Source organism: Pristiophorus japonicus, chromosome 17 (assembly GCF_044704955.1).
Source record: "Pristiophorus japonicus isolate sPriJap1 chromosome 17, sPriJap1.hap1, whole genome shotgun sequence".
NCBI lineage: Eukaryota > Metazoa > Chordata > Chondrichthyes > Pristiophoridae > Pristiophorus > Pristiophorus japonicus.
The window spans coordinates 33641136-33667234 of NC_091993.1; the positions used below are offsets into that span (position 1 = coordinate 33641136).

At 44.3% G+C, this 26099-nt stretch overlaps 1 protein-coding gene across 12 annotated transcripts in view; it reads left to right on the forward strand.

The window, feature by feature from the left end:
• Positions 1-26099, forward strand: part of dennd4a (DENN/MADD domain containing 4A) — a 137735-nt gene that overhangs the window by 103226 nt on the left and 8410 nt on the right. For 11 of the 12 annotated variants that reach the window (XM_070858601.1, XM_070858600.1, XM_070858608.1 and 8 more), the window contains 9 exons: positions 2062-2205; positions 11043-11198; positions 14237-15399; positions 15860-16076; positions 16804-16910; positions 20124-20299; positions 22382-22552; positions 24885-25083; positions 25746-26000. In XM_070858601.1, the coding sequence (XP_070714702.1) occupies positions 2062-2205; positions 11043-11198; positions 14237-15399; positions 15860-16076; positions 16804-16910; positions 20124-20299; positions 22382-22552; positions 24885-25083; positions 25746-26000 (2588 nt within the window). Of the gene's footprint in view, positions 1-2061; positions 2206-11042; positions 11199-14236; positions 15400-15859; positions 16077-16803; positions 16911-20123; positions 20300-21782; positions 21901-22381; positions 22553-24884; positions 25084-25745; positions 26001-26099 lie in introns of those variants that run through there. The other variant, XR_011587450.1, reaches the window with a different exon arrangement.

Consider the following 26099-nt stretch of genomic DNA (forward strand, 5'->3'; position numbering starts at 1 on the left):
CAGATACTGGATGCATGAAAGCTGTCTCGAGTGATTTCCCTCTCCTTCCACCCTGTGGGAGGGGCTGTTGCATCCACTTGGTGCTTCCCCTGGATTGTGAATTTATCGGGTTATGGTCATAAACTCGCAGTGCAGTCGGTCGGTATATGAACCACTATTTTATATCCAGAGTGCAGATCAGAGCCCACACCCCTTTACTTTCCTCTCTGATTGGCATGTGCCATTGCATTCTCATGTTAACTGAATAATTTACTGGTGTTAAGTTAATTTATATTGCTAAAGATAAACACTTCAACATGTTTACAATCCGATTTGCACCCTCTGAAAGGTTTTGCATAAAACTTTCTACCAAATGACAAAGTTGAAAGTAACAGGAAACAATATGAAGGGATTTGTGGGTCAATTTCTCTCCCTTTTTCTCAAAGATCGTGAATCACTTGCAGGATTAATTGCTTTGAATGATTGTAATTAGGGCAAAACATGAGAAATAGGGTGGAGCAGATTTCTGAACAAACATTCAGAGTGCACAATTGAATCTTGCTCTGCTTGTATGTTATGGCACTAATTCCCACCCTACAGCAACTCCTGAGTAAATATTTAAACTGGTCCACGTTAATGGACTTCCTCTGTATTTAAAGGCTTTCTTTCTCTGCAAAGGCCATGTTTGCCAGTAATAGCTTTCATCTGCTTGTTAAAGCTGGTGACCAACATGAGCCTGAAACTTAACTGGTTTAACCTCTGTATTGTAGTTTACCTTTTTTTTGCTCGTCTCATTTTCAATGCTGGATTGGAGATGTGTGTGTATTTTGGGCTTGTGCCATCACATCTGAACTAGTTTCTGATCATCTGATGATTAAAGCAATTCTTCATTGATGTGATATTGGCATTGTAAATTGGTTTCATCTATTAGACCTGCTTTTTTGTAAATAAAAACAACCCCCCCCCCCCCCCCGAGACGTAGAATGCAGATTTGTGCTCGAGGTTCAGGGAAGGCTGCTGAGAATCTGGTCTCTAGCTGTGAGAGACGTGGAAGCAGAGCCCAGCCACTTCGACACAGTAAGAAGGACACGAGAGAAAGTGGCACTCCGGTGCTGATGTGGTGCATCTCCTAGTGGCTAGTTCAAGAAATTACATGGACCATGCTTCGGAAATAAGTCAATCAGCGAAGTGCAGGAATGTGGGGGCGAATATTAGAAATTACTGTCCGTTTCTTTATCTTTTGACATGAGATTGTAGTTTGCCATATGCATTATTTGTTCTTGTGACAGAGAATAAGTGTGTGGGTAAATTGCTCATCACAGCCCAGGATGATGCAAAATCTGTTGTAACAATAAGTGCTTCACTCACTGAAAATTGTCTGAGCTCTCCTCTGAATAACGATTCAATATTACGACTATATTAGTTACATTTTTTAAAGTGATCATCCTTTGTTTAATTTAAAATTCACAAATGTTTTTGCATCTAGTTACGATTCATTGCATTAGTTCTGTCTGGTACTCCTGCTACTGTGCTCGAAGGTGATGTAGTTTCCTGGGATTGCTGGTTGCTGAAGAGCTACAAAGTGTAAAAGGACTGCCTGCTGAAAGACGAGTTCTGTATCAATATAACATTTTGTTTCAGGTCAGCGCTGAATTTGGACTGGGAAACCTGGATTTCCACATCATTTTCAAATGCTGTAGCAGCTGGACCTAACTGCGCCCCCTCAGCCCCATCCCACATTCACACTCCTCGCCTGCTGACGGTGGCTGATCTGTCTCCTTCTGTCCGATCACCATTCAGAGAGGGAGAGGAAATCTGGAACGGGCTGCTTTTCCTTCTAAAATATGTCCCACATAACATTCAGCAGCCAGACCTCCCTGTGCTAGCTTTGGAAAGAGACAGGGTGCAGTCAGCTAAAAGTGACACTTCGAACAGGGAGTGTGACCGAACGGGGGGGTGGGGGGAAACAGCAAAACAAAACTTTTCAACGTTGCAAAAGTATACAAGTGTTTTAAAGAAATACATATCTGTAAGATTATTTCCTTATTGCCGTAACAATATTATTGTTTTTTAAAATCTAAGGTGGGCAGTCAGATCTTGGATATAACTCATTATCAAAAGAAGAAGTTAGACGAGGAGAAGTGTCTTCAGCCCTTGGACCTGAGCAGTCTGCTGTGGGTCAACCAATGGACAAGGATGACAAGAAAGAGAGCGACTCCAGTTCATGTACATCCTCTCCTCTTGTGGTTTCTACATATTCGTAAAGAGAATGGTTGTGCGTGACTGAGATAGCTACAATAGGTTGGGTTGAAGGGAGATTTGTTTGTGTATTATTATGCAACTAGCCAGTCGTTTCTTACTGAAATTCTGTGAAGCTCGTGCACAAAGCAGTGTTTGGAATGTCTGGAGTACATTTCTTCACGTTTGAAAGGTGCACTAGACTTGCAGAAATATTGTACAAATCTGTGGATGAAATAGTACCTGGGAGCTGGTGCAGTGGTGGGGGAGAGGGGAGGGGCTTAATAAATGCAAACCTCCCCCAACATGCATCAGAAATAACACAGCTGTTGGTTTCTTAAATGAATTTGGTTTTCATTTCTGAGTATCTTGACATCAAAGGACTTGGGAGAGGAGGACTGAGTCAAATAGAAAGTAAGAGATCTAGAGATTATCAAGTTAATTTGATCAAAACAAAGTGTTCAGATTGTTCCTCCATACCTGATAATGATCACAAGACAGCAGTCAGATCACTGGGTTTATTTGACATCTTAAACCACAAACTTGTAACTCGAGAGCTTTAGAACTGTATCTTAAACCACAAGATTAGATTACATCTTTCAAACTGCTCCGAGTTATCAGCTGATTTGATTTAATTGTATGGGATGGATTTCAGTTTCTTTGCTGATAAAAGCTGACATGAACACCAGCTTTTAGCATGCTCCATGTCGTGAATGTCTGATCATGCTGAGATTAATACCTCGTTTGGTAAAGTTAGTGTGTAACTAGACTATACAGGCTGCAAGGTCTTCTGGGCTTTGCAGAGGTCACTGATTTCAGCCTGGGTGATAATAGGGTCGCTTCAGTTGGCCTGAGCTTCCCCTGGGTTAGTGAAGGAAAAAAACCACAGTCCTGATCGCTATGTACCGATCCCTGCTGGAAGTGCATATTTATGGACATTGGGTGAGTGGCCAACTAAAACTCGCTGTCTGTGCATGCAGAAAGTTTGGCCAAGGGGTACACAGGCGTGTGATGCTAGAAACCCTCTGGAAGCGTGAATGCTTCAGAAGAGCAGGAGGAGGAGGGGAGAAAATCAGTTTAAAAAGATGTAAAGTCTTTATTGCAGTGCTATCAATTCAAATCTATGGGAATTATTTGCAACATAATTCTTAGAGGACAACGAATGTTAAAAAAACAAGCCTGAAGGCTCTGTGTCTCAATGCAAGGTGGATGAATTGACTGCGCAGATAGCTGTTAACAGATATGATGTAATTGGGATTACCCAAGACATGGCTCCAGAGTGACCAAGGCTGGGAACTCAACATCCAGGGGTATTCAATATTCAGCAAGGATAGGCAGAAAGGAAAAGGAGGTGGGGTAGTGTTGCTGGTTAAAGGGGAGATTAACGCAATAGTAAGGAAGGACATTAGCTTGGATGATGTGAAATCTGTATGGGTAGAGCTGCGGAGCACCAAAGTGCAGAAAACGCTAGTGGGAGTTGTGTACAGACCACCAAACAGTAGTAGTGAGGTTGGGGATGGCATCAAACAGGAAATTAGGGATGCGTGCAATAAAGGTACAGCAGTTATAATGGGTGACTTTAATCTACATATAGATTGGGCTAACCAAACTGGTAGCAATACGGTGGAGGAGGATTTCCTGGAGTGTATAAGGAATGGTTTTCTAGGCCAATATGTCGAGGAACCAACTAGAGAGCTGGTCATCCTAGACTGGGTGCTGTGTAATGAGAGAGGATTCATTAGCAATCTTGTTGTGCGAGGCCCCTCGGGGAAGAGTGACCATAATATGGTAGAATTCTTTATTAAGATGGAGAGTGACAGTTAATTCAGAGATTAGGGTCCTGAACATAAAGAAAGGTAACTTCGATGGTATGAGACGTGAATTGGCTAGGATAGACTGGCGAAATTATACTTAAAGGTGGATAGGCAATGGCAGACATTTAAAGATCACATGGATGAACTTCAACAATTGTACATCCCTGTCTGGCGTAAAAATAAAACGAGGAAGGTGGCTCAACTGTGGCTAACAAGGGAAATTAGGGATAGTGTTAAATCCAAGGAAGAGGCATATAAATTGGCCAGAAAAAAACAGCAAACCTGAGGACTGGAAGAAAATTAGAATTCAGCAGAGGAGGACAATGGGTTTAATTAGGAGGGAGAAAATAGAGTATGAGAGGAAGCTTGCAGGGAACATAAAAACTGACTGCAAAAGCTTCTATAGATATGTGAAGAGAAAAAGATTAGTGAAGACAAATGCAGTCAGAATTTATAACGGGGAACAAAGAAATGGCAGACCAATTGAACAAATACTTTGGTTCTGTCTTCACTAAGGAAGACACAAATAACCTTCCGGAAATACTATGAGACCGAGGGTCTAGCGAGAAGGAGGAACTGAAGGAAATCCTTATTAGTCAGGAAATTGTGTTAGGGAAATTGATGGGATTGAAGGCCGATAAATCCCCAGGACCTGATAGTCTGCATCCTAGAGTACTTAAGGAAGTGACCCTAGAAATAGTGGATGCATTGGTGGTAATTTTCTAACATTCGATAGACTCTGGATCAGTTCTTATGGACTGGAGGGTAGCTAATGTAACCCCACTTTTTAAAAAAGGAGGGAGAGAGAAAACAGGGAATTATAGACCGGTTAGCCTGACATCGGTAGTGGGGAAAATGTTGGAATCAGTTATTAAAGATGTAACAGCAGCACATTTGGAAAGCAGTGACAGGATCGGTCCAAGTCAGCATGGATTTCTAAAAGGGAAATCATGCTTGACAAATCTTCCAGAATTTTTTGAGGATGTAACTAGTAGAGTGGACAAGGGAAAACCAGTTGATGTGGTGTATTTGGACTTTCAAAAGGCTTTTGACAAGGTCCCACACAAAAGAGTGGTGTGCAAAATCAAAGCACATGGTATTGGGGTATGTATTGACGTGGATAGAGAACTGGTTGGCAGACAGGAAGCAAAGAGTAGGAATAAACGAGTCTTTTTCAGAATGGCAGGCAGCGACTAGTGGGGTACCGCAAGGTTCAGTGCTGGGACCTCACTATTTACAATATACATTATCGATTTAGACAAAGGAATTGAATGTAAAATATCTCCAAGTTTGTAGATGACACTAAACTGGGTGGCATTGTGAGCTGTGAGGAGGATGCTAAGAGGCTGCAGGGTGACTTGGACAGGTTAGGTGAGTGGGCAAAGACATGGCAGATGGTTGTCATTGAAGGTTGGCATGCAGGTACAGCAGGCGGTTAAGAAAGCAAATGGCATGTTGGCCTTCATAGCAAGGAGATTTGAGTACAGGGACAGGGAGGTGTTACTACAGTTGTACAGGGCCTTGGTGAGGCCACACCTGGAGTATTGTGTACAGTTTTGGTCTCCTAATCTGAGGAAGGACGTTCTTGCTATTGAGGGAGTGTAGCGAAGGTTCACCAGACTGATTCCCGGGATGGCGGGACTGACCTATCAAGAAAGACTGGATCAACTGGGCTTGTATTCACTGGAGTTCAGAAGAATGAGACCTCATAGAAACGTTTAAAATTCTGATCGGTTCAGACAGGTTAGATGCAGGAATAATGTTCCCAATGTTGGGGAAGTCCAGAACCAGGGGTCACAGTCTAAGAATAAGGGGTAAGCCATTTAGGACCGAGATGAGGAGAAACTTCTTCACCCAGAGAGTGGTGAACCTGTGGAATTCTCTACCACAGAAAGTTGTTGAGGCCAATTCACTAAATATATTCAAAAAGGAGTTAGATGAAGTCCTTACTACTAGGGGGATCAAGGGGTATGGCGAGAAAGCAGGAATGGGGTACTGAAGTTGCATGTTCAGCCATGAACTAATTGAATGGCGGTGCAGGCTAGAAGGGCCGAATGGCCTACTCCTGCACCTATTTTCTATGTTTCTATTTTTCTTTTTTCTTTTCTATAACAGTGAGTAAACTTTAACATTGTTGTTGCCTATCTAAGGGTTAAGTCATGGCAGGAGAGCTCGGTCGGGTGTTATGCTCCTCCTGTACCATGTGGGAACTCGGGGACGACTCCAGTGTCCCTGACGACTACGTGTGCGGGAAGTGTATCCTTCTCCAGCTCCTGACGGACCGCGTTGCAGAGTTGGAGCTGAGGGTGGATTCACTCTGGAGCATCCACGATGCTGAGAATGACGTGAGTAGCACGTGTAGCGAGTTGGTCGTACCGCAGGGAAAGGGTCCACAGCCAGATAGGGAATGGAAGACCAACAGGAAGAGCAGTGCAAGGAAGGTAGTGCAGGGGTCCCCTGTGGTCATCCCCCTGCAAAACAGATACAATGCTTTGGGTACTGTTGAGGGGGATGACTCATCAGGGGAGGGCAGCAGCAGCAGCCAAGTTCATGGCACCGTGGCTGGCTGTGTTGCACAGGAGGGCAGGAAAAAGAGTGGGAGAGCGATAGTGATAGGGGATTCAATTGTAAGGGGAATAGCTAGGCGTTTCTGCGGCCACAACCGAGACTCCAGGATGGTATGTTGCCTCCCTGGTGCAAGGGTCAAGGATGTCTCGGAGCGGGTGCAGGACATTCTAAAAAGGGAGGGAGATCAGCCAGTTGCACATTGGTACCAACGACATAGGTTTAAAAAAAAGGGATAAGGTCCTACGAAACGAATTTAAGGAGCTAGGAGCTAAATTAAAAAGTAGGACCTCAAAAGTAGTAATCTCGGGATTGCTACCAGTGCCACGTGCTAGTCAGAGTAGGAATCGCAGGATAGCGCAGATGAATACGTGGCTTGAGCAGTGGTGCAGCAGGGAGGGATTCAAATTCCTGGGGCATTGGAACCGGTTCTGGGGGAGGTGGGACCAGTACAAACCGGACGGTCTGCACCTGGGCAGGACCGGAACCAATGTCCTAGGGGGAGTGTTTGCTAGTGCTGTTGGGGAGGAGTTAAACTAATATGGCAGAGGGATGGGAACCAATGCAGGGAGACAGAGGGAAACAAAAAGGAGATGAGGGAAAGTGGAGGGCAGAGAAACCCAAGGCAAAGAACAAAAAGGGCCATTGTACAGCAAAATTCTAAAAGGACAAAGGCTTTGTGTCTTAATGCAAGGAGTATCCGCAATAAGGTGGATGAATTAACTGTGCAAATAGATGTTAACAAATATGATATGATTGGGATTACGGAGACGTGGCTCCAGGATGATCAGGGCTGGGAACTCAACATCCAGGGATATTCAACATTCAGGAAGGATAGAATAAAAGGAAAAGGAGGTGGGGTAGCATTGCTGGTTAAGGAGGAGATTAAGGCAATAGTTAGGAAGGACATTAGCTTGGATGATGTGGAATCTATATGGGTAGAGCTGCAGAACACCAAAGGGCAAAAAACGTTAGTGGGAGTTGTGTACAGACCTCCAAACAGTAGTAGTGATGTTGGGGAGGGCATCAAACAGGAAATTAGGGGTGCATGCAATAAAGGTGCAGCAGTTATAATGTGTGACTTTAATATGCACATAGATTGGGCTAACCAAACTGGAAGCAATACGGTGGAGGAGGATTTCCTGGAGTGCAGAAGGGATGGTTTTTTAGACCAATATGTCGAGGAACCAACAAGGGGGAGGCCATCTTAGACTGGGTGTTGTGTAATGAGAGAGGATTAATTAGTAATCTCGTTGTGCGAGGCCTCTTGGGGAAGAGTGACCATAATATGGTGGAATTCTGCATTAGGGTGGAGAATGAAACAGTTAATTCAGAGACCATGGTCCAGAACTTAAAGAAGGCTAACTTTGAAGGTATGAGGCGTGAATTGGCTAGGATAGATTGGCGAATGATACTTAAGGGGTTGACTGTGGATGGGCAATGGCAGACATTTAGAGACCGCATGGAAGAACTACAACAATTGTATATTCCTGTCTGGCGTAAAAATAAAAAAGGGAAGGTGGCTCAACCGTGGCTATCAAGGGAAATCAGGGATAGTATTAAAGCCAAGGAAGTGGCATACAAATTGGCCAGAAATAGCAGCGAACCTGGGGACTGGGAGAAATTTAGAACTCAGCAGAGGAGGACAAAGGGTTTGATTAGGGCAGGGAAAATGGAGTACGAGAAGAAGCTTGCAGGGAAAATTAAGACGGATTGCAAAAGTTTCTATAGATATGTAAAGAGAAAAAGGTTAGTAAAGACAAACGTAGGTGCCCTGCATTCAGAATCAGGGGAAGTCATAACGGGGAACAAAGAAATGGCGGACCAATTGAACAATGGTTCGGTATTCACTAAGGAGGACACAAACAACCTTCCGGATATAAAAGGGGTCGGAGGGTCTCGTAAGGAGGAGGAACTGAGGGAAATCCTTATTAGTCGGGAAATTGTGTTGGGGAAATTGATGGGATTGAAGACCGATAAATCCCCAGGGCCTGATGGACTGCATCCCAGAGTACTTAAGGAGGTGGCCTTGGAAATAGTGGATGTATTGACAGTCATTTTCCAACATTCCATTGACTCTGGATCAGTTCCTATCGAGTGGAGGGTAGCCAATGTAACTCCACTTTTTAAAAAAGGAGGGAGAGAGATAACAGGGAATTTTAGACCGGTCAGCCTGACATCGGTAGTGGGTAAAATGATGGAATCAATTATTAAGGATGTCATAGCAGTGCATTTGAAAAGAGGTGACATGATAGGTCCAAGTCAGCATGAATTTGTGAAAGGGAAATTATGCTTGACAAATCTTCTGGAATTTTTTGAGGATGTTTCCAGTAGAGTGGACAAGGGAGAACCAGTTGATGTGGTATATTTGGACTTTCAGAAGGCGTTCGACACGGTCCCACACAAGAGATTAATGTGCAAAGTTAAAGCACATAAGATTGGGGTTAGTGTGCTGACATGGATTGGGAACTGGTTGTCAGACAGGAAGCAAAGAGTAGGAGTAAATGGGGACTTTTCAGAATGGCAGGCAGTGACTAGTGGGGTACCGCAAGGTTCTGTGCTGGGGCCCCAGCTGTTTACACTGTACATTAATGATTTCGACGAGGGGATTAAATGTAGTATCTCCAAATTTGCGGATGACACTAAGTTGGGTGGCAGTGTGAGCTGCGAGGAGGATGCTATGAGGCTGCAGAGCGACTTGGATAGATTAGGTGAGTGGGCAAATGCATGGCAGATAAAGTATAATGTGGATAAATGTGAGGTTATCCACTTTGGTGGTAAAAACAGAGAGACAGACTATTATCTGAATGGTGACAGATTAGGAAAAGGGGAGGTGCAAAGAGACCTGGGTGTTATGGTACATCAGTCATTGAAGGTTGGCATGCAGGTGCAGCAGGCGGTTAAGAAAGCAAATGGCATGTTGGCCTTCATAGCGAGGGGATTTGAGTACAGGGGCAGGAAGGTGTTGCTACAATTGTACAGGGCATTGATGAGGCCACACCTCGAGTATTGTGTACAGTTTTGGTCTCCTAACCTGAGGAAGGACATTCTTGCTATTGAGGGAGTGCAGCGAAGGTTCACCAGACTGATTCCCGGGATGGCGGGACTGACCTATCAAGAAAGACTGGATCAACTGGGCTTGTATTCACTGGAGTTCAGAAGAATGAGAGGGGACCTCATAGAAACGTTTAAAATTCTGACGGGGTTAGACAGGTTAGATGCAGGAAGAATGTTCCCAATGTTGGGGAAGTTCAGAACCAGGGGACACAGTCTAAGGATAAGGGGTAAGCCATTTAGGACCGAGATGAGAAGGAACTTCTTCACCCAGAGAGTGGTGAACCTGTGGAATTCTCTACCACAGAAAGTTGTTGAGGCCAATTCACTAAATATATTCAAAAAGGAGTTAGATGAAGTCCTTACTACTAGGGGGATCAAGGGGTATGGCGAGAAAGCAGGAATGGGGTACTGAAGTTGCATGTTCAGCCATGAACCTAATTGAATGGCAGTGCAGGCTAGAAGGGCCGTATGTCCTACTCCTGCACCTATTTTCTATGTTTATGTTTCTATGCAGTATAATGTAGATAAATGTGAGGTTATCCACTTTGGTGGCAAAAATAGGAAGGCAGAATATTATCTGAATGGTGACAGATTAGGAAAAGGGGAGGTGCAACGAGACCTGGGTGTCATGGTACATCAGTCATTGAAAGTTGGCATGCAGGCACAGCAGGCAGTGAAGAAGGCAAATGGCATGTTGGCCTTCATAGCGAGAGGATTTGAGTATAGGAGCAGAGAGGTCTTACTGCAGTTGTACAGAGTCTTGGTGCGGCCACACCTTGAATATTGTGTATAGTTTTGGTCTCCTAATCTGAGGAAGGACATTCTTGCTATTGAGGGAGTGCAGCGAAGGTTCACCAGATTGATTCCCGGGATGGCAGTACTGACATATGAAGAAAGACTGGATCGACCAGGCTTTTATTCACTGGAATTTAGAAGAATGAGAGGGGATCTCATAGAAACATATAACATTCTGATGGGATTGGACAGGTTAGATGCAGGAAGAATGTTCTTGATGTTTGGGAAGTCCAGAACTAGGGGGTCACAGTCTAAGGATAAGGGGTAAGCCATTTAGGACCGAGATGAGGAGAAACGTCTTCACTCAGAGAATTGTGAACCCGTGGAATTCTCTATCACAGAAAGTTGTTGTGGCCAATTCGTTGGATATATTCAAAAGGGAGTTCGATGTGGCCCTCAGCTAAAGGGATCAAGGGGTATGGAGAGAAAGCAGGAATAGGGTACTGAGGTGAATGATCAGCCATGATCATATTGAATGGTGGTGCAGGCTCCAAGGGCCAAATGGCCTACTCCTGCACCTATTTTCTCTGTTTCTATGTTGATGATTGCCCAATAATTAATTGTTCGTTGATTTGTTTCTTTGATTACTTACAGTATCTGAGAGTGAAAGTGCCAAGGGCAGTGGAGATTGTCTGTCCCAATTGGATTTTCAAGGAACCAGAAGTGATTTAAAATCTGTGACCAGCATTGTGAAGATGAACTGCAGCTTTGAGACTGCTGAACCAAACCAGGCCACTGAGGAGAGCAATGGTGTGTAATCCCATAACACGTTTCGCAACTGAGTTGGAGTTAAAGATAATACTTCTCTGCTGCTCTTACAGATTCTCAAACCCTTCAATAATTCGATGCTCATGTGCACCTACAGGATTTAACTGTGGGCAGAAGAGGGTTTAAAATTAAAGCAGTGTTGTGTGATTTTTGTGTCTGGAAATTATAAAGAACACCAGCAAGCAATCTGCACTTTGGTTAACTGTTTTTGGAGATTATAGAAATCCTTGTGTCTAGATTGGCTGGGCGGTAAAATCGTCCGAAGCCGCCTCCTTCACTTTTGGAAAGTTCCCATGTGCTGAGACTGCGTATGAGTCTCGGCACAAAACATGCTGTCATTTATCAGGAGTTGGCACTGAGTTGGCGCTGTGTCTTCAAGGGATAGGGTGTTGTATGAAAATGGGAAATTTCCCACTACTTCAGTAGGTTGTGCTTTCTGGAGTTGGAGGTAAGGAGCATTAATGGCACAATGCAGAGGATGCTCTACATCCAGCCTGTGTAATATGTGACCCGAGGGAGCTAAGAACAGCAAAATGTCACCCTCGTTCTGATGAGAAATGGGTCATTTTTTAACACAAAATGTTTAGTATAGTGCACTTTTACTTCATCAGTGTGCTGCTGTGCAAGTCTCTCATCCTTTGTGGAAGGGAGATGGAGGCTGAAGCACAATGCCATGTGAGTGATGTTTCAGCGCTGCAGGTGTGATTACATCAGACAAGCTGTCACTCCTCGCTGCAATAGAGAAAACGACGGAGCAAGAGAGCCCTGTATCTTGGTTTACCGATTACACATCTGGTGCTGGTATAGTAAGAGTGCAGAATTATTTTGAGACTGGCCTCAAATGCTATGAAAGATATTTTATATCCCGTTGACATTGCAAAACCACGGAATGCAACTGCGCTTGTGAACCAGGCACTATTATGTGGAACAGATTTGTGAACCAGGGGCTGTTATGCCGAATTCACCTGTCCCCATTGTCGGGCAGGGTCTGCACAGAACAGCATTGTCATGAATCACAGCACGGATTTTCTTAATGTTGGATATATGAACAATGGGGTAACTTGGCTCTCAATTACAGCATTACAGCCTATTCCAAACATGGACAAAAGAGCTGAATTCCAGAGGTGAGGTGAGAGACTGCCTTTGATAAAGCAGTATTTCATGGAGCCCTAGTAAAATTGAAGTCAATGAAAATCAGGGGGGAAACTCTCCTGGCTGGAATCATACCTAGCACAAAGGAAGATGGTTGTGGTGATTGATGGTCAATCCTCACAGCCCCAGGACATCGCAAACCCGCGACCTCTATCGCCTAGAACAGGGATGCCAAACTCAATCGGATAGCCGGCCGGTTTGGATTCAAATGCACCTCCCACGGGCCACGCAGTTGGGCCTATGAAAATGCAAAGCATCAGAATACGGTATTAATTTCCCGAACGTCGGCTGTATAAAAACGGTAGCTAAATTCACGTCAACAGTTCACGTAATGTCAAACCACCTTAATGAATAAAATTATATGTATAGCTAAGCACTTAGTGCTGTGGCTGCTTGCTTCCTGATGCCTGACACCTCTTTGTTTGGACCACTGCATCGAAGTTCGGAACACTGGACTTGCACTGAAAAAAACGGGATGGCCTTGTGAGGTCGAACCATAGAACGCCGCTAATACATCTATGTCATGACTCCCCATGACCCGGGCCTGCAAAGGAACTGAGCCTATGGTCAGTAGAGGTGCACTTGGTCAGACCAGGCATAAATTCAGGCCCATGGGCAGATGCAGGGATCACCTATGGGTCCAGACCAGGATCATGGTCTGGGCTCTCAAAACAAAAAGGGCACTATGTTTTTAAAAAAAAAATTATTCGGAACCCTAAGAGTTGGGGCCAAGAAGTCAGCTTTTAGTATTTCTGGCCAGGGCCAAGATAGTGTCTTCCCTCCCCAGGCCAGCCTCTCTCTCAGGGTGCTCCTGCTCTTTCCCTGACACCTCACCACAGTGCCGCAGCTGAGATAATGGGGGTAATCTTCACTTTGGGAACGGTGACTGTGGCCATTATGCAACCCACCCGATTTTCCATTCCAACATGCGACGGATTGCAAGCAGGTGCCAATGAGCCAGCATTCCATGCTGCAGCTTTTTAGGACTCCAATATACTGGGGCTAAATTTCCGGCCTTGTAGGGTGCGTACAGAATACGTACAGACCCAGCAAGGCCCCGCAAAAGCCGATATTCGGCACGCAATGCGCATTAAAACACATGGCAGGCCGGAGGAAGGGGCTTGGGGAGGACCAGGTCCGGCTCGTGGACTGTATCTTTGACACCCCTGGCCTAGTTCGAGGGACCGCCTATGATAATGATGAGAAGAACAAGAGCAGCTGGTGCATGGGAACACCATCACCATCAAGTTCCCTTCAAGTTACATACCATCCTGTCTTGGAAATATATCGCCGTTCCTTCATCATCACTGGGTCAAAATCCTGAAACTCCCTCCCTAACATCACCGTTGGGAATACTCTCACCACACTGACTGCAGCGATTCAAGAAGGCGGTTCACCACCACCTTCTCAAGGGCAATTAGAGATGGCCTTGCTAGGGACGCCACATCCCATGAATGATTTAAAAAAATTTATGTCCCAAAGTGTCTGATAAACTATTACAGTTCCCATTCACCGTGCTTGTTTATAGGTCTGATGTGAGCAGACAGTGCATTTTCCAAATAGCAAGAGGTAGAAATGCAGGTCTGTGTTTGTAACTTCCTATAGGGAGCATTTCCTGTGATATCGGGGATACATCGAGCAGTCAGGTGCCCTGAGGAAGAAGCAGCCTGCGATAATACTGTGTCACCAGAGGCTCAGGAGCAAGTTGCTTGCTGTCCCATCGGCCAACAGTGATTTAAAGAGAGAAAGAAGTTTAAGAGAAAACATTTTTCAGAATCTGTTTATTCCAAATTTGAAATAAAATGGAAGTATATTTCTGTTTGTACAGAACTTTCAACTGATTGAAAATATTTAATGTCTGATTACAGAAAATGTGGCAGGATTGCTGTTTACTTCATCCTTCGCTAACTCTGCATACCCTGATCCCGGACTCGTGCAGAGCAGCAGTTTACGCAAGAGGCACAAGAGTGCTGTAGAGCCTGGGCTGAAGGAACAAATGTTGTGGGGAGGCAGGAACCGCAATCTTAGTGGCGATGCTTTTGCAGGGCTTATGATGCGCAGAAGAAGCATTGACACCGATCCCAGGGAAATTGCAGAAAAACTGGGTGCTGATGCCAAAATTCTTTCGACAGCTTTACAAATGGCCACAAGACCAAACACGCTAGAGATTGGCAAACCCAGGCACATGTGCAAACAGATCAGCTTAAATCTGGAAAAGGAACTGAGCGACGAAGACACCCCATATGAATTGGATGAAACATCGACCAACGTAGAGGAGGATAAAACAGACTCTCCTGCCATCTTTGACTTGGAGGATCTAGACAGTGAACCTGATACGACAAAGTCTAGTGGGAAACCCAATCAAAATCTGAGGCGAGGGACACAGCCCAAGCAATTGCAAAGGAGTCTGAGTGCAGGAGCAGGGATCAAACTAGCAGAAAGAAGGGGGGTTCAAAGAGGGTACGACCCCCTTTCTCTTCTGGTTGCAGAAACTGATCAAGAGGAAGAAGACTACGATAAATGTCTGTCCACTCCCTCAGCTCAGCGCAACTTGGCTGAAGAAATAGAGATGTACATGGAGTCCATGAGTAGTCCTTTGACTAGCCGCACACCCAGCATGGATATCTCCAAACCAGAGGATGATAGCATAACACCATCCAAAGTCCTGCCTGTAGTAAAGGGATCAAGGAGGTCCAGCCTTCCATCAGGCTCACCGAGAGTAGCGGGACTCGCTCGCTCCAGAACATTTCAACCACACGCGAAGAGAGAGTTCGGTGGCCAGCGAAGAGACCGGCTCTGGTCCTCGCCATCATATTCTCCAAGTAACAACAGGAGAGTGGGAGCTCGAGAGACAGGTAGAGCTTTGACCCTCATGTCGCCACCTCCTTTTAAACTGGATTCACTGCTGCCACCCACCCTCGATGTATTGAAACACAACATGTTTTCCGCTGGGAAGGGAGTGGCAGAAAAGGCAAGCAAGTGGTACACCAAATTTGCAACATATGCTGTGCCCATCAAAGATAACGGCAAGGTAGGACTTTGTGTCTGGGGAACTTCAAAATGGTGCAGGGCATTTAAAACTATTTGGGGGATGGTTCCTAGAACAGATTGCAGGGTTGTGGGGAAAAAACTGGGGTGTGGGACTAAATTGAACAGTTTCAGAGAGCGGCACAGGCACAACGGGCCGACTAGCCTCCTGTGCTGTATGATTCTATGAGATGTGCACTGGGATTTTGCACAAAGTCTGGCACTTATAATTCTAGTCTCAGGCAACAAAGAGTTTGCCGTATGATGGGTATTCTTAAACTTTTTTTCCCCTACTCATTTAGTGTGCAAAATCCTACAAATTACTGGCATGCTACAGTCTAACAAAGAGTTCAGTATCTTGTACTGTATGCAGATAATAAGACTTCTGGTGAGTGTAATGCACAAGCAAAATGCATAATCTCTACAAACTGAAAATTATTTTTGGTTTCAACTTAAACTTTTAGGGACGTTACTCAGAGAGAAATAGTATCTCCTCAATTGGAGCACTGGATCCTGATGCATCATCTTTAGATGAGGAGGTATATAATGACTCAGACAGACTCGCTTCCCCCCAGGCTGGCAGCATGCCCGTGAGCGAGGCCAGAGGATGGGGCCTGAGACAGGCGAGTATGGACAGCGCTGGAAACCATGATGGGACACCTCGGCAGCAATTGCAAGTCGGTAAGTCTGGCCTAGGACATTGTGCGAAGCGTATACCTCGCAAGTAAACATAGAAACATAGAAAATAGGTGCAGGAGTAGGCCATTCAGCCCTTCTAGCCTGCACCGCCATTCAATGAGTTCATGGCTGAACATGCAACTTCAGTACCCCATTCCTGCTTTCTCGCCATACCCCTTGATCCCTAATATCTTAGCTGGCATCATAACAATGTGGCATGAATTGGCATTTTTATAAACCATACAAATTGTTTCTCCGTGTAATGTAACAAATTGCACCATCTGACATATACTGTTAAATGTTAGTTGCCAAGTGTTATGTTATTCTTTACAAAAGATCATGGGGCCTATTTTAAATTTTGATTCTCTCCCTGTTTCATAAAAAAATAGCAACAGTTTCAAATATAAAACTGGCTTGATCCAATTAGGCATTTATCAGTGCAATGAAACTCAGTTTTTATAAGACTGCAGCACTGAGTGCTGGCTACAGATGCGTTCATTGGGGATAGTTTCAACCTGTGTCATCTGGGTATGTCTGTCAAAAGTACTGGGTTAAAGTAGGAGATGCAAGGATCGACAGACAAAGCCCTTCAACATGACCTGCTACAGTGTGGTGCCTCTGAGTTCCCTTAAAGGCCGAGTAATCGGAATGCAGCCTCATTCCAAAAAAGATGTGAAATGGATAATTTAGTAAATGCTACTTCTAATCTCTGATTTGTTTTTGTATTTAGGCAGTGTTCAGTCAACAAGTTCCAACTTTCCTTTGCCAGACAAATCAGATGTCGGATCTTCTCAATATACAAGCAGCACCAGTATCTTCCAGAACTACGCCATGGAGGTAAACTAAGCTCACCGCACAGCTGTCTCAGTTATCACCGATTCTGCTTAACAGCCACAGCTTGAACTTAGAAACATAGAAAATAGATGCAGGAGTAGGCCATTCGGCCCTTTGATCCTGCACCGCCATTTAATGAGTTCATGGCTGAACATGCAACTTCAGTACCCCATTCATGCTTTCTCGCCATACCCCTTGATCCCCCTAGTGGTAAGGACTACATCTAACTCCTTTTTGAATATATTTAGTGAATTGACCTCAACAACTTTCTATAGTAGAGAATTCCACAGATTCACCACTCTCTGGGTGAAGAAGTTTCTCCTCATCTTGGTCCTAAATGGCTTACCCCTTATCCTTAGACTGTGGCCCCTGATTCTGGACTTCCCGAACATTGGGAACATTCTTCCTGCATTTAACACACCAACAAGTTTAACACAAATGTAATGTTATTTAAATGAAGTTCTACTCACTGACGTTCTTCAACAAATCTTTAGAGGCAGATTTTGGATTGAATTCCCTGAGCAAGTTAAAAGGATTGCAACAGGGCCCACAATTGGCCAATATGGGTAAACGTAACAAGCAGTGAGATACTGAGCCATACAACCAGTAAGATTCCAGGTTGGACCACTGCTGCTCTCATCAGTACTTTGGTGGGAGCTACCTTTGATGGTAGTTTCCCAAGCCAGGGATCTGAATATAAACCTGTTATCCAACATCTCCCCCATCCTCTGCTGGAGCATCTCTGGTGCCATGTGGAGAGGTGTGATGGGTTGCAGTTGCGATGCTCCTCACAGTGGAATATCACTGTGAAGGCTCCTACATGAAAGATAGACATGCGGGCAAACTACCAGAGTGCTGCTGGCAATTAAAGAACCTTCAAAAGAAGACATCAGTGCCCTCAGTATATGTGGTGAGGAAACAGCAAAAAGAATATACTGCAAATAGAAACATAGAAGGTAGTATTGGAAGATTAACTTGCATTCACACAGTGACTTTAATGCAGCAAAGCATCACAGGAAGCAGAACTCGATAGTGAAAGATCTCAGAGAGCAGACAGCTGAGCATGGAAAAAAGGTTTTTGAGCAGGCTTTTAGAGCTTAACAAAGCACAGATGAGCTGCAGAGTCCAGAACTTTAGATGGCTGAAAGTTGTGCCAGTGATGAAGGGGCACCGGGAGGAAGGGAGGGCACACTGGAAGCCAGTGTTCGAGGCCTGCAGGGTGTGTGTTGGACTGTCGGCCAGGAGCAAGTTCCAGAAGTACAATGGGCCAAGGCCATAGAGGAATTTTTAGAAGAGGACGAGGATTTTGAATTTGTGTATCAGAGAAATGGGTGGTGGGCAAGGACAGAGGTGATGGGCAAACAGGGCATGCCCGAATGCGTTGGAGTTCTGGAGGTTGGCGAAGAGGACATTGAAGGAGTTGAGTCCTTTAGGTAGTGAAAGTATGGATAAGGGTCTCGGTGATGATGGAGCTGGAATGATGTGGTCTTAGTGATGAATGATATGTAGTTTGAAGCTCAGCTCAGCATCAACCAGGGCACCAAGATTGTGTCTGTTTCAACTTGAGTGAATATTTGGGAAAGGGTCTGAATCAGGGGCAAGGATAGAGAGTTTTTGGCATCTTTAATGTACCAAATTACCCCAGGGCGCTACCCTGACAGAGGGGTAAAGGGAGGAGTATTCGTTGGACAGCAAACAGAGCTTTGGAGAAGACTTAGAGGAGGTGATTAAAGGTTTGGCCAGAGATAGGTATTGAAACTTTGGCGAGATATAGAGAGGTGGGTAGATTTGGCAAGAGAATCCCAGAGTGCAGACACGTAATGGCTGAACGCTCTGTCACCGATTGTGGAAGTTGAGGGAGGGGGAAAGGAAATCGAAGTATCTGAGTCAGAAGGGTGATAAACAAATGGAATATGTTACCAGGGAAAGCAAGAGATAACTCCATGCACCTTATCTGTTGGTGCTTAGATCAGAAATGCGCAGTGTCAGGGGTCACAGACACTCGCCTGAGTCCCAGGACTTTGTGACTAGGCCTATAAAGCTGCAGAGGAGGGGGTGGGGGTTACACTAATGAAGGGAGATTTGAGAAATGAAGACTTTCTTTACTGCTGCTAAACAGTTAAGGAGTGACCTGATGGGGGCCTAACATAATATATATAATCGATTATGATGAGATAAACTGGTTGGTGAGACAGGATGAAGAGGGCACATGTTTCAGGTAATCGGAAAAGAATTAAGATGGAGAATAAACAAATAATCTTTACTCTGAGGAAGTTATTGAAGAAAAATCCATTTTTTAGCAAAAAGGGAATTAAATAGTTGCTACAGAAAGAGGAATGATAGAGTGTGAGAAGCGAACAAGAGAGTGGGATTAGACAAGGTGGCTTGTGCAGAGAAAATCCTGGCACAGACTTGATGGGCAAAATAGAATGTTTCTATTCTGTAATGTTTTGTGATTGTGATGTCAACATTCTGTGCCATCAATGTGTGTCAACAGCAGTGAGGCAAATGTGCATCCTGATGAATTGAGTTTTAAAAAGAAGGCACACTTAATCCATCAGTTAATCCAGAGGAATATAGAGGGCAATGGGGAGAGAGCAGAGCTGTGAAATGTGTTTGCCATTGCTCTAGGAAAGAGCTGGAGCAAACACACTGGGCCAAATGGCCTCCTCCTGGCTCTAAACTCCTGTGGTACTGGGCTCCAGTCCAGGTGCTGGGCACATAACTCCTTTCAAATCAGTTTTTCTCTAACCTTCTTCCAGGAGCAGATGCTCCTTTATTGTAAAACGTGGTTACAGTTTGCAAATAAATCGCTGTTTCAATGTAGTGCCATATCACTATTTCACATTAGAGCCAGTGTTTGTAGTTTAGAGAATAGAGGAACAGTAAAGAGGAGAAAATACTTTTTGTAATGTGACATTAGGATTCAAAAGAGGAGGTAACCGAGAAATAGTAAGTTTCTTTCGATTAGGAGAACATTTTTTTTTTTTTACCTAGAATTTCTGTCTGAGGAGCACTTTGTTCCTTCAACAGAAATGTAACTTTAGGTGAGCAAGTGTGATAATTATTGCCGGTAGTTATTGATAACAGGACCAGCATTTCATGTTGGCATTGTTCTACTGAACTTCACTCCATGAAATAAGTTTTGTTGGGAATCCAGCAGCCTTTCTTTGAAACAGAATTAAAGAACAAGTGCTTATTGTTCCTGTTTCACAGATTCTTATCTCCAGCTGTTCCCGGTGTCGAACTTGTGACTCATTGGTGTACGACGAGGAGATAATGGCTGGCTGGACAGCGGATGACTCCAACCTCAATACCACATGTCCGTTCTGTGGCAATTTGTTCCTTCCTTTCCTTGGTGTTGAAATCCGAGATCTGCGAGGACCTGGCAGGTAATTTGTTTCCGGAGCGTGGGGATATAAAATGCGAATGAAAGAAGTATGTCTCACTATTTCATTTGTTCTATTCCTTGTTGGGAAGGTTTGAATATTTTCTGTTTATTCTCTTTCTCGTCCCTGAGTCCAAGAATCATCGACCCACTCCCGTTGCTTGGAAGTAGGACATACCAGGTCACCAACATCTGCACAGGCCCCTTCAGTGTCATTCTGACTGTCGATGAGGGTGCTTGAGCAGTGTGGAAAAGGCCTGGTCCCAGGGTTTCCGAGTTAGGGAGTCATGAAGGATCCAGTGAAAGAGTTTGGTTTACAACCTACACTCAGTAAAAGGTAGCGTTTGAATATGTGGGGCACAAATGAAAAATGGTCTGAATATTCAGATGAAGAAGATTCAATTAAGTGATCCAATTGATGAGCCTGACTTGTTGCAATGTGTTGTTCAGTTAGAGCTTCTAAATTTGCGGATGACACCAAATTGGGGTGGGGAGGTGGGGCGGCGAATCGTCAATTCTGAGGAGGACTGCAACAAATTACAGCAGGACATTAATAAACTTGCAGAATGGGCATATAATTGTAAAATGAAGTTCAACACAGATAAATGTGAGGTATTACATTTTGGTAGGAAGAATAAGGAGGTCACATTTCTTGGAGGGTGTGAGTCTGGGTGGGGTAGAGGAACAAAGGGATCTCGGAGTACCAATACACAAATCACTAAACGTTGCAACACAGGTTAGCAAGGCCATAAAAAAGCAGACCAAGCACTAGGGTTTATTTCTAGAGGTATAGAATTGAAAAGTAGGGAAGTTGTGCTGAACCTGTATCAAACCTTGGTTAGACTGCACTTAAGTACTGAGTACAGTTCTGGTCGCCATATTATAGAAAGGATATAGAGGCGCTGGAGAGGGTGCAGAAAAGATTTACAAGGATGATACCAGAACTGCGAGGGTATACATATCAGGAAAGGATGAACAGGCTGGGTCTCTTTTCTCTTGAAAAAAGAAGGTCGAGGGGTGAGCTTAAGAGAGGTCTTTAAATTGATGAAAGGTTTGATCGAGTGGATACAGAGAGAATGTTTTCATTTGTGGGGAAGAGCATAACATCAATATAAAATGGTCACCAAGAAATCCAATGAGGAATTCAGAAGAAACTTCTTTACCCAGAGAGTGGTGAGAATGTGGAACCCGCTACCACAGGGAGTGGTTGAAGCGAATACTATCGATGCATTTAAGGGGAGGCTAGACAAGCATATGGGGGAGAAGGGAATAGAGGGTTATGCGGATAGAGTTAGATGAGGAAAGATGGGAGGAGGCTCGAGTGGAGCATAAACGCCTGCATGGACTGGTTGGGCCGAATGGCCTGTTTCTGTGCTGTCCTTCTGATAGGAAACCCTCACTGTTGACACAATGAGAGACCGTCAGCTTCAGCATAGGGTTGCCCATGTTTTGCCTTCTGCAATCAGGATCTTTTAATGTCCTTCAAGGAAGAGAAGCTGCCATCCTTACCCAGTCTGGTCTACACTCCATCTTGATGTCCTCTGAAGTAGTTTACCAAGCCACTCCGTTGTGCAAGCAATCACTTCTAGAAGAAGGCCACTGGAGGTGAGCAATAAGTACCGCCTTGCCAATGATCCCCATATCCCGAGTACAAATAATTTAAAACTATTACCAGCCTTAAAGCCCTGGGGCACCAATGCCAGTCTGATGACTCAATGTCAATCTGTCACTCAGTGCAGATGCATTTAGTCTTGGACACTTCCAGAAATGAAAGATAAATTCACTTATCTATTTTTGGTAAAATACTCCAGTCCATTTATGATGTTGTGCTTTATTGCGTCTGGGCGAAGGCTGTGTAGTTACACCGAGTGAATGCTTCAGATCTCCGTGTTATTGTACTATAAGCTCGTGAGTTCAACTGAATCAAAGAACGTTTAACTGATGGGGTGACTCCAGCATTTCAGAATTTTAATTTCAGATTTTTTCTCCAAATGTAATTTTACAGACTTGTTAATCCTTGTATCTGGTTATTTCCTAGAATGTAAAGAACAAAAAACAATCACTTAAATGTTTTTAATTTATTTAGGTATTTTCTGAAATCCAGTGCATCTGTAGAAAGTATGCAGAGTTTGCAGTCTATGCCATCTTGTTCAGGGACTAAGAACTTCGTGGTCTCCCCACCTGGTCCAGGTGTGATCGACGGCAGCAAGCCTCCGTCTCCAAGAATTACAGTGCAGGAAGTTCCAGACATGCAAAGGTAAATGTGACAGGCAAGTGCTGAATGAGGGGGTCTGGGCGCGGGCTGGATCGGGAGTCTGGGCGTGGGCTGAATCGGGGGTCTGGGCGTGGGCTGAATCGGGGGTCTGGGCGCGGTGTAGGCGCGGGCTGAATCGGGGGTCTGGGCACGGGCTGAACCGGGGGGGTCTGGGCGTGGGGCGAACCAGGGGGTTGTGGGCAAGGGGCGAATCGGGGGTCTGGGCACAATGCCCTCCCACTTTCTCAGCCTCGGAAATTGGTGCAGTAGAAAGCTGGAAATCAAACCTGCGATTCTGCTGCACCATTTTGTGGCTGAAAGTTAGAGTTTGTTTTCACACCTCTGCACTTCAATATGTCTTTAGTTGCACAAAAGTTAACTTTTCCTCATTATTTCAGAAGTATTTAATTAGCTGTAAAGCGCTTTGGAACATCATGAAGTCATGAAATGCGCAGTAGAAATACAATACTTTTTTTCCAGAAACGTGGGAACGTTACATAACTTTATTTTGTACCACTCAACCAATCAGAATGGCAATAACTTTGAGGGCTTGGGGGAATTCATAAACCATGTCACTGAGGTGAATATTTTTTACAAACATTAAAATAACTTGAACCAAATGGAGCGATCTTCAGCTCAAAGAAGCTTCATTATGGAATAATTGTGGCATTGGAATTCCAGCTGAAGTATATTGCTTCTTTTTAATAATGGTTCTTTTGGAATTTTTCTCCTTTGTACCCTACCCTGACTGGGTGGAATATCTTTCCGACCTCTGCCAATGTCATAGTTGATTACTAGGAGGGAACAATAGCAACTTGGAGTACTTCGGCTGCCCAGTTTGTTTCCATACTGTCGCCCTTTATTATGCTGAAGTGTGCCCCACTCAATACTGGAAACTCATTGTATCGGGAGCCACTTGCGCAAGCGATGCCCTTGCCCAGTGTACCAGTTTCAATTTTGGTTCCTCAGGGGCTCCAGTAATGGTTGATTATTTAAAATTTCTGTCGACTTCTACTTGAGGTCATTCATTTTATTTAAACCTATCTAACTTTATATCTGTGTTTCAGGCTGATATTTTTAAATATTACGGCCAGAATCTGAGTGGCTTTACAGACTTCCTGCGGTCGGAGCCCGCACTGCTGTCAATGTGTTGCGTATTTTGCCTGCCCATAGATCAATAATGACTCTCTGCTGGCTGCAGCCTAATTGCACTCGGTTTACTTGATGTGAACTTGTCATTACTCGCAAGAGGGCCTGGCCCCATTCACCACAGTACCTCTCTGCTTTAAGTAGTGACTGTAGACAATTAAATAACCTGTGCTTAGTCAAACATACTACATTGCCAATGCTATCAAACCATGTAATTTGTGCATTCGCAAGGAAAGAGTGGAAAATTCTGTTGCACAATTACTCATGTTATGTGATGTGGTTCACAGATCAATAAGTGAGCCAGAATGGTGCTTTCTGTTGCAAATGTGATGATTCAGCAGGGAAAAGGTTACCCAAGAACAATAACCAGTGTATTATAGGAACGCTGAGAGAATCAGAGGGAAGTAGGTATCAGAGGAAACCCAGCAGAAAGTACATAACATTTGAATGTGTCCTCTTGTTCAGTATCGGTACATTTGTATGTGTACTAACCTTCAGGATGCGTACACTACCATGCAATGTATAGTGAGAGTAGAACAGCTCAGTTTGGATTCCGCTTGGAGAGTGGGAGGAATCCTGTGGTCTAGTTTATTTGATGGGGAAGGGAGGTGAAGACTCCAAGCGTGTGGAAGAAAGAATGATCTTCAATTTACATACACGCCTTTCCTGACCTCGATGTCCCAAAGCATTGTACAGCCAATGAAGTAATTTTAAAGTGTTGGAATTGCAACAGTGACGAGTAGGACATTAGGGTGAGTCCCATCTGGTTTTAAGTGAGAGAAGCACGCTGGTGCTCATAATCATTAACCGAGAGTATGGGGCAATTATTTTAAGGACATTGACGGGTGTTGGTCTGTTTTTTTAATGTGAGCTGACATCAGTTCCCGGCCAGGTGTTGCCAAAAACAACAGCAGATTTTAGAAGGCTGCACACTTTTGTAAAATCTAGATTTTGCTGTGACTTTTCTGACTTTATTTAGGTTGAATTACAGAATAAATTATTTAAATCACAAGTGGAACGAAGATTTGCCAGTTGATGCTTTTGGAGAGCTTTTGAAAATCTTGATTCCCAATCCCAATAACATTTGTCCAGAAGTGTTTACGCAGGGTTCAACCAGAATTCAGTTTTTATGAGCATTTCATGTGCCAATGTATCCTGTTTCTAAAAGTTTATTTCTTATTGCCAGAAGTGCCCACCCTTCATCTGCAAGATGCATTCAGATTCCCTCGGAGAGATGGCATGGAATCAGTGAGTCCCTGCCCTTGGGGCAGCCGATTGCGAGAAGCATCAGTGGATGTGGCTGTATAGCTGAGGAGCCTGGCACTCGACGACACCTCCACGCTGTTCCAACAGGCAGCCTACCAACAAGCCTGAATGATGCAACGGTATGTGGCTTAATGCAAGAGTGAGTACAGGACCAATGTCATTTCTAAAAGTCTTCGGAGATTTAGACAGAAAGCTAACTATGGAATGACCCAGTTTTATTTTGTCTCTACTTTTCCATCTCTTTGGTCGTGTATGATTTACAGCAACATGCACGGTTCTAGGGATCGAGTGGGTTCAGTGAAGGGGAGGAATGTCTACGGTGATTACGTTTTGTTCAAAGCACAAATTTGAGAAGCTCCATGCTGGTCAGAAAATTGCCGTTCCAGTCAAAATTCTCCTGATGTGTTCGTGGGGAATACCTAATGCTCCCAACAGACTTGCATCCCCTTTAAACAATAGGTTTTTGGGAAGCTTTAAATGTCTATATTTGAGAATTATTGATGCACTCTCCAGTATAGCAGAATTAGTAAGTGGGTGCCCCTCAGTCCAGTAGGGCAGATTGAAATGGTGAGTCAGGGTTGAGGAAACATTCATGTTCACTGCTTCATCACTTGTGTATTCGCAAATTAAAAGAGGAGGTGCAGAAAGCCAACTGTGTCAATTATCCTGCTGAAAGCACTCATTGCCCTTGCTTTTATTTTAATACTCAAATGCCCAAGACCAAGTCGCAGAGTCACTTTTATTGTGGGAAAAAATCACCTGCATTGTTCTCATTTTCTAGGATCCATTGGGCTTGGAATGGCAATTATCTAATCCTGATCCTATAACTGTTCCGTACGTGAGCCCCTTGGTGTTGTGGAAAGAGTTGGAAAGTTTGCTCGAGAATGAAGGCGATCAAGTGATATCCATGGCAACATTTGTGGATCATCATCCAATCGTATTCTGGAATTTGGTGTGGTATTTCCGCCGTATTGATCTGCCCACCAACTTGCCGGGACTTATACTAACTTCAGAACATTGCAACAAGGGTGTGACGGTAAGCGCGAAAAGCCACTCCAGTGTTGACACCAGGCTCGATCGGGGCTTGCCATCAATTGCTGAAGGGAAAGTTACTCCTGAGCCAATACTCTTTAAT